This window comes from Malania oleifera, chromosome 3 (assembly GCF_029873635.1).
Source record: "Malania oleifera isolate guangnan ecotype guangnan chromosome 3, ASM2987363v1, whole genome shotgun sequence".
NCBI classification, from domain to species: Eukaryota; Viridiplantae; Streptophyta; class Magnoliopsida; order Santalales; family Ximeniaceae; genus Malania; species Malania oleifera.
In genome coordinates, this window is record NC_080419.1 from 12,165,762 (window position 1) to 12,174,431 (window position 8,670).

Sequence of the window (8,670 nt, forward strand, 5' to 3'; positions counted from 1 at the left end):
GCATGGTCACTGGAGCTGTAGTCAAAGTATATGAAGAAAAATATACCGCTAGATTTGAAATTTAGTGTCTTAAAGTAGACATTTTAATGGATAGAATACAAAACTTCCGTATTAAAGGCATGGGATTCTAATCTAAGGAGGACTAAGAAGCGATATGAGATGAAAGAACAGTGACCTCTTTCATGAAATTCATGTCTCGTAAGCCTTGAAAGCACTAAAAAAATTGAAATCTGGTGAAATTAAACAAAATTATATAATTTTTTATTTAATCTCATCAAATTTTGAATACTTCTCTATTGAGGGCTACAATCTTATGCTCTCAAATTCGATCTTAAGATTTTGTTTGTTATATGATTTTAGTCTTTAGATTTGAACTCACAAACATTGAAAAAATAATATAAAATTTGTTAAATTTTTTAATAATTTAATTATTTCATGTGAAAAATGAATCATCTAAAACATAATTTCTATTCTCGATACATATATTATCAATGCTTTTTACCATATCATTGCGTTATAAATATGCCTAGCTAGCTCAAGTAGCTAAATATGCATGTGGGTGTTCAAGAACTAGAGATGAAGTTGATTCAAACACTATTATTTTGGCGAAGATGCCCATGATTTGTAGTTAATCTTTATCATTGAATTTTGGAATATCAAATTAACAAATGTTCCAAACTTTAGGGTGATGAAATGCAAGTCTATGATTAGGTTAATATTTAATTTTGTGGCATATGTTTGGCATGTAATTCCTAGGCCCTAACTTATCTTCAAATTGGGTTTAGCATAATGGCATATGCCTTGAAAAAGAATATGATTAATTGTGTAAGAAGACATGTGATTGATTGTATTACTCATTTGTGCACAATTATTTGACACTTAGTTTGCGTAAAAAACTAAATATTCTTGATAGTCTTTGTCGATGTTTAGTATTTTTTTTCCGTTCACATCTTACAATTGACAATGTCATTTTCATTTCGTCGACGAAACCATCGACGATTACAGTGAATATATCGACAGTTTTCTCTCGGTCTGAAACTGTCATAACAATCATCGACGGTTTTCTTGGAATATATTGACAGTTTGTTGTCAATCTGAAACCGTCACTACAACTGTCGATGGTTATCTTAGTTTTTATCGTTGGATTTGTTTCTATCTGAAATTGTCGATGGTATACCCTATAACCATCGACGGTTTCCAATTGATTAAGTTAGTTATTCGTTTTCAGTATTAGTTTCTTGTTAGTTAGTAGTTAGTCGGTTTGTCAGTTACCATTTTATGTGTATATATACGAGGTCTGTTGATGTACAGGTCTACATAAAATTTGTGATTAGGTATTATATTTTTTATGTAGATCCATTAAAATAATGCATGACGCATGTAATGGAGATTCATATTAAAGTATATCTTTCATTTGTATGGTTTCAAGCGTTAATGTCACATTATATAATTAATGAGATCTAGGTTTTATAGGAAGAATCCATTCTTTCGAGTTATTTCTCTATGTTGAAACCCCATTTTTCATTGAATTGGAAATATCTAGATTTTTTAACCAAGGAAAATCACCAAAAAAGCATGAACTAACAAAAATTCTAAAGATATTTTTAAAAATTCAAAAACATTCCCACATGTTTAAAACATATTCCCCAATCTCATGTCATCTTTTCGTTTTCTTAGCAACTACTTTTCTATTATAGTGTTTCTCTTGTATTTTTTTAAAGGTAACTTCATTAAAGGGGAGAAGACAAGCAAGTAGCTTGGATTCTCTGAACAAGGAAAGAAATACAGGGATAGGAGATGTAAGTGAGATCACACTCCCAAATTAGTAAAAATACAAGAAAATTCTTCCCAATCTAAGAATGATAGAGAGGTATTAGACCTAATCCAATGGAATAGATTTGATAAACATCATTCATACAGTATTAAGGTTGTGGAGTATTTCTCCCTGAAGACTCTTCCATTCCTCTCCTTCCAAATCTCCCAATAAAGAACTGCCAGAATTGCTGCTTTCATTCTTCTAAGAAACCCCTTAAGCTTTGAGAAGTTCCATGCTGAGAACATTGACTTCAAGGTATTTGGAATGATTGTGTGATTAAACATCCCCTCGCAGATGAGTGCCCAAATCTACTTACTGAAATGATAGTGGAGGAAGAGATGATCGATCCCTTCACTTTCTTTTTTGCACAAAGCACGCATAGATTATTTATGATATTACATATTTAGTTAGTTGCATAACATTTTTAAATAGTTTTTAGGATTATGGATTTCGGCCTTTTATTTGAATTTGTATGAATTTTAAAAAATCAATAAAATTTTATATCATATTTTTTCTAAATCTATATAAAATTCAAATTCAAAATATAAATTTTATATCCCCAAATTAATATAGGACTAGTACTTTCGTATTAATTGAAATGGAGGGTCAATGTTTTTATTTATTTATTTATTGAATTTGTGCTATAACACTAGACACATACATTTTTTTCCCTGCTCAATTTGGGAACATTTGGAGAAAAAAATAATTATTTGATCCTTGTTCTTAATATTATTGTTGCTACCAAAATTCATAAAATCAAAATACAATAAAGCTCGATTGTTTTATTTGAATAAAAGCTTAGCCGTTTGATTTTGAGTAGAATTTGATTGCCTAATTTAAGGAAATGGTTGAGCAATACCTTGACTCTAAAGTCTAAAAATACACACGAGAATGTAGAAAACACATTTGAAAGGGACTCGTTAGGAAATTTGGTGACTATATCAAAATACTATGATGGTCATAATTACATATATTTCATGCTTTGACTTGAATGCCAGAGGTCAGAGACAATTCATTATTTCACAAACTCTTTAACTCCGTTAATTACAAGTGATCATCGAGGAGGGTTTGTGAATGTAAAGATTGAGATTCAATTTTCTACATCAACAATTATATTTTTTAACCAAACATGAATTATGTTCTCAAGAATTGAATATTTCATATAAAGATTTATTAGAAACTAAGTTATTCAAGAAAAAATCTTATATTCTTGAATTAAGGGTCATATTAATCTTTTTATTATTTTTATTTTAACAAATAAAGAGAAAGAAAACTTGTGTCAATCAATGCGCATATATCCATAAATATAAATAATTTTTTTGAACTTGAATAAAAAATTATATAGAAAATAAAGGAAAAAAATTAAAGGAAATTTTAATTATGTTAAAAAATTAGTTATTAAGTTATTTTTGGTATATAAAAGAGAGAGAATTCCTTCTTTAGCTTTAGAGATTATATGTCGGAGCCCCATTTTGTTTTCGTTGAGGGAAAAAGGAAAAGCAACAGTATTTACTTAAATTGAAGAAAAATCAAAAAAGGAATATTAAGTCCGATGAAATGGGGGAGGGCAAAAGTGGAATGTAATAATGAGGGGCACTCCGTCCGTTACGATCGGGACCCGGCGGTCATGATGCCGGCGAGAATCGAATCGGGAAATGCTGACGTGGATACTCTTTAAATCTCTCTCCTCTCACTCTCTCCCTGCTACATAACGGCTTCAGTCAGTCTATATATAGAACCCCCTCAGTCTCTCTCTCTCTCCCCGTCGCTCTTCCCCCCCCCCCCTCTCTCTCTCTCTCTCTCTGAAATTTAAATGGTTGCGTGAAGAAGAAGCTTGGGATATTGGTGCTTTTCTTGAGTTTGCTCGCTTGTCGGAATTAATGGGGAAGAGAGATCAGCAGAAGGAGAGAGAGAAGGTGTTGGCGGTGCTCGAGCTTCTCAGAAAACAAGCTCCTCTCACTGTAAAACAGGTGTGTTTTCTCTTTCACTTTATTTTTGTTCATTTTTCTTTTCTGTTTCGGCATTAATTTCAGATTTCTGATGCTGTTGTAGTAGTTAATGTTCTCATCTTGTTTCTACTTGAGCATTATGAGCTGAAATTCTTTTTCCGCGATTCTCGATTTGCTCTAGTCCGCATTCTGTTGCGAAGATATATTCTCTGTAGTAATTAATGAGCTGTAGTTGAACATTTATTGATTCTTCAATCGTATCCGTGGGTTGGTGGACTGAAACTTATGGAGCATTAATTTATTCTGATATGTATTAAATGTGTTATTTGCAGGAGAAATTCTGCAACAGCGCTTGTGTGGAGAGGTTCCTGAAAGCGAAGGGGGATAGCGTGAAGAAGGCTGCGAGGCAATTGAGAGCCTGCCTTTCTTGGAGAGAGAGCATTGGCACAGGTACTTGTTTTGCACATTTCCTTGTATATTGTTCCTCAACAGCTTTCCGTTCGGTTCTTCATTTGTGGAAAGGAATCGTTCCGATCATTCCATCTGCATTTACTCTTTTCCTGGCTCCATGCCGTTTTTTTTTTTGTTTCGTTGTATGTATACTCGAATCTTGCCTTTCCTCTTTGAATTAAACGTTCAAGGATTAGCATTCTGTCACCTTGGCCTGCAAATGAGTGAAGTTTTTCCCTCCAAAAAAAAAAGTTTAAAAAAGCAACTGATGTCTCTGTTTTTTCTCTTCTTGTTGATTTTGAGTGCAGAGAATTTGATAGCTGACGAGTTCTCTGCTGAGCTTGCCGAAGGCGTCGCTTATGTAGCGGGTCATGATGAGGAATCCAGACCTGTGATGGTCTCTCTCTCTCTCTCTCTCTCTCTCTCTCTCTCTCAAACTTCTTCTCAATTTCTTGCACCTGAACGCATTGTCTCGAATTTTTAACAGATTTTCCGGATCAAGCAAGATTACCAGAAGTTCCATTCACAGAAGCTGTGAGTGATCAAATGGAAACAGAAAAATAAGCTTAGCACATTTTTATATTTAGGAACTGCCGTTTTCTGAAGTTCTAAATTTTTCTCAACAGGTTTACTCGTTTGCTGGTTTTCACACTAGAAGTCGCCATTGGAACCATGCCTAGAAATGTCGAACAGTTCGTTCTCCTCTTCGATGCAAGTAAGCTAGTTTCATCTATTGCTGACACTGTCCTTTACAATTACAGAAAACGAAACAGTACAACTGAAATTTTGAAACTTGAAGGTTGTTTCAGTAATTTCAGCTCCCTGAATCTGTCCCTCTTCTCTCTGTTTTTTTAGTTTAACTCCTGAATCTCGATCACAAGCTTTGCAGCCTTTCCTCATTTTTCTGAAAATTATAATACGGCCAGTTATGTTATTTAAGTCCGAACCGGCAAGATTCTGAGATGATCTCAGAGTTTGCCCGGAGTGCCCCTGAGGCGTCGCGGTCATGGCTGCAATGTTGGTCGGGAGTGTAAGGGTATATGTGGGATTCAGAGTTCAAAATCACTCCGTCCCTGAATTTGTCTATCAATGTTGTGACTGGTGTGACTTCCCCATGTTTAGCAAGAGCACAGAATTTTCCTTTTTCTACTGATAATCATCTGCATTGAACAGGCTTTTTGTTAATTTTATAATTTATATAAACTAACTGTTAAACAAAAGAGGAAAGAAACAAGAGTCCTTCTTCCTTAAAAAAAGAAAATCAAGTAATTTTTTTATGACAAAAATTGCTGTTTGATTCCTGGGGTGTTGACCTTAAGCGCATGGGAACGCAGGCTTTTTCAGATCTGCGTCAGCGTTTATGAATTTATTGCTGGCAGCTTTGAAGATTGTGGCGGAGTACTACCCTGGGCGGCTTTACAAAGCCTTCATAATCGATCCACCCTCACTCTTTTCCTATATCTGGAAGGTAATTTTCCTTGCCCCTTGCAAAATTATTTCTAAAAATTAAATGAAACAAATATTTATATTACCATCAACAAAGCATTATTGGGTAAAATATTTCAAATATTTTTCGTCATTTTCTGTGTTTCTAGTGGAGAAGTGAACACTATTTTACTTGCAAACTTTCCTTTTTTACTTTTTTTTTTTTTGGCTTTATATAACATAAAGCGGTGCGAGTGTTATAAATTTTTTTCAAGCATGCACAACCTTCTGCATATTAGCATACATGCATATTTTAAACTTTTAACCCTTCTTAGTAAGAGTTTTAATGTATTTTGGATCCTTTAATTCGACTAAGTTATTTGGTAAAGGACAATAAGCTTACATTTGTTTTAAACCACCTATGTGTGTGCGTATTTATAGTTCTCATATTGTTCTCATTTATGATAAATTCTTATGTGTGCTAAATAAAATACATTATACACTCCATTAATCTATTAGACACATAAGACATACGAATAATATAAATATAAAATAGCAAGAAAAGAAAGAAGATTGAAGATGAAAAATATAGAATATAAATATCATATTACTAATATTGTTAAAAAAAAATAGTTTCCTAACAAGTTAGTATTTTTGAATTGTTAATTAATGCATCTCTTGAGTATTTTTTTTTAAAAAAAGTAAATTTTGTATCATTGTCATCCTCATTATAATCTTTTCCTCCTCGGCAGATGATATATTGAGAATGATTTATAAAAGAGAGAAAAAAAGTGAAAAGTAAAAAATAAAATAATTCTTTTAGTGTAACAGTCTCGTAGCCATTACGTAACGGCCACAAAGGCCTTTACGTAATTATCGTAGCAGCCTTTATGTAATGGCCGCTACAGACATGATTTTTCTTGCCGCTAATTTCACGGTGTGTAACGATATCGGTAACTCAAAAAATCGTTACGTAACCGTTGTGGCTGTTATTTGAAACCATGGTACTCTCTCAATTGCTACATTATTTACAAAGTTTGATTTGTTTTAGAATTGTATAATTTAAGTGGGTTGACAAATCATGAAAAATTGATAAGTTAATGAGTGAAAAAATCAGTATAAAAAAGTATGTGTGACTTTAAAGAAGTAAGACAAACATTACGTAAAAGAAGACTAATTCAAAATATTTTTTTAATTTAAATTCACATGTTATGTTTTTGAAATGGGTTGAAGAATTTTAGTTTCTTTCAACTCAATGCTAATCATCCTAAGTTTAAATAGGATGAGTAATCATCAGATGAGAAAATAGAATAGTTTAAAGCTAATTAGTAAACATTTTCTTAATTATTGGATATGATGGGGTCATGAATGGTGAAAATTAGCCCCCACTTCCATGTAGGTGTGGCATCCATATTCAATGGATTTTCTTAATTTTTTTTATTAAACATTATTAAGAATGACTTCAATATTACACCATCATTTAATTCGTAATAGAATAGAATAAAATAAAAGAGAATGAATTTATTTTATAATTTTACATTGTCATATAATTTTTTTCATTCCAGTCTACTCAAATTTTATTTCATTAGTGTTATTACTAAGTAACAAATTAAGTGTATTGTTACTGAAGCAAATTGATCAAATCAAATATGTTTTACTTTAAAACATATTTAAGTAAATAATAATATTGCTTGAACGTACTACTTCCCCTCCATCCCCGCCATAATAATTTCGAACCATATGCCCTTGACTTGGTAGCACTCGACGCACCTTGTCCGGTACCACCTGACTCTGTCTAACCGTGTTGAATTTGCAACCTATGCTGATCGTAACCGTTTGACCATTCACGCTGTTTGCGCTCAACCTGCAACTTTTTAGGATTTTTTTTTTTCACTTTTTTCTTTTGTTTTTGCTGTACTGATCCACTGATTAGTCCATTCACAACAAACACTCCGTGATTATTGCAGGGTGTTCGTCCATTCCTGGAGCTTTCAGTGGCGACCATGGTCGTCTCCTCCCTCGACTTCGAAGACACGCTGGAATTCAACGACTTCTACACCCACCCCCGAGCCTCCTCCCTACGATTCAACCCTTCCTCCGTCCCATCAACGGCCAAGATCGGATCATGCTCCTCCTCCCGCTTCACCTTCACTGTTTCCCACCACTTTGACTCCCTCAAGCCCTGGTACCTCAGTTTCACCGACACGTCATCCTCCAAGGTGGGACCCACCAGCCCCTCTCCTTCCCTCCTGGGCCCCGCCCTCATCTCCCCCCTCAACGCACGGTCCCTCTCTTTCGCATCGCCGGCCGCCAGAGCACCCCCCGGCGGCAGGCCCGCCGCGAAGAAAGCCCTCTTTGCGTCGACCCCGCTGCCCGAGAGGACCCAACCGAGAACGCCGCGACCGTCGTTCCTCCAGTCGCCGGCCGTGTTCTTCCGGAGGGAGTGCAACGTCAGCAGGACGGAGAGGTCCCGTGAGGCGTTCCTGCCGTTTTTGAAATTCTACAGGAGGCCGTACAACGAGATGACCTACAGGTCAAAGATGAGGGCCCCGCTCGGTGGTCTCGTCTCCATCGTCTCTTCCCAGCTCTCCCGTCGCCACGTGTCGCTATCTCAGCGGTTTTGATCGAAACGCAGTACATATATATATATATATATATATATATATCACGATTAAATCACTACAAATAATGGATATAATAAATATAATATTTATCTTTCCTGTTCAAATTTGAAAACAAGTGTTGACGTTGTTCACTGTTTAGCTAAGTTAACCCCTCGTGCGCTGATCAACAAAACCAATAAAAAAGGGCAAAAACAAAGAGATTACGTGCGAGGCGGGATGTGAAACAGAGTGCTTTCCTGTACTTTGTGTTTCATTTTAATCTCCGTGACATAAGACCTTACTGTGGATCTCTCCTCCATAGTCCACGTTTTGGGTTTCGGAGGGCGCAGCGTGGGAGCGTAATAGCGTGGTCGAGACGGCGAATATCGCATTAATGTATGGAAAGCAATATATGGTGGGAAAAGGA

At 35.2% G+C, this 8,670-nt stretch overlaps 1 protein-coding gene across 1 annotated transcript; it reads left to right on the forward strand.

Annotated features, from left to right (window-relative positions):
* Positions 1-3,523: 3,523 nt before the first annotated feature.
* Positions 3,524-8,379, forward strand: LOC131151432 (uncharacterized). The gene is made up of 7 exons (XM_058102676.1): positions 3,524-3,786; positions 4,098-4,215; positions 4,524-4,612; positions 4,703-4,749; positions 4,842-4,930; positions 5,550-5,683; positions 7,608-8,379. The coding sequence occupies exons 1-7, from the start codon at positions 3,697-3,699 to the stop codon at positions 8,262-8,264; spliced, it is 1,224 nt and encodes a 407-aa protein (XP_057958659.1). The 5' UTR covers positions 3,524-3,696; the 3' UTR covers positions 8,265-8,379.
* The last annotated feature ends 291 nt before the right edge of the window (positions 8,380-8,670 follow it).

Excerpts from the sequence above, each read along its gene's own strand:
- LOC131151432 (XM_058102676.1), top strand. The coding sequence starts at position 3,697 with ATGGGGAAGAGAGATCAGCAGAAGGAGAGAGAGAAGGTGTTGGCGGTG. Across the intron at positions 3,787-4,097 it reads CTCCTCTCACTGTAAAACAG|GAGAAATTCTGCAACAGCGC; the intron begins GTGTGTTTTCTC and ends TGTTATTTGCAG. Across the intron at positions 4,613-4,702 it reads AGGAATCCAGACCTGTGATG|ATTTTCCGGATCAAGCAAGA; the intron begins GTCTCTCTCTCT and ends AATTTTTAACAG.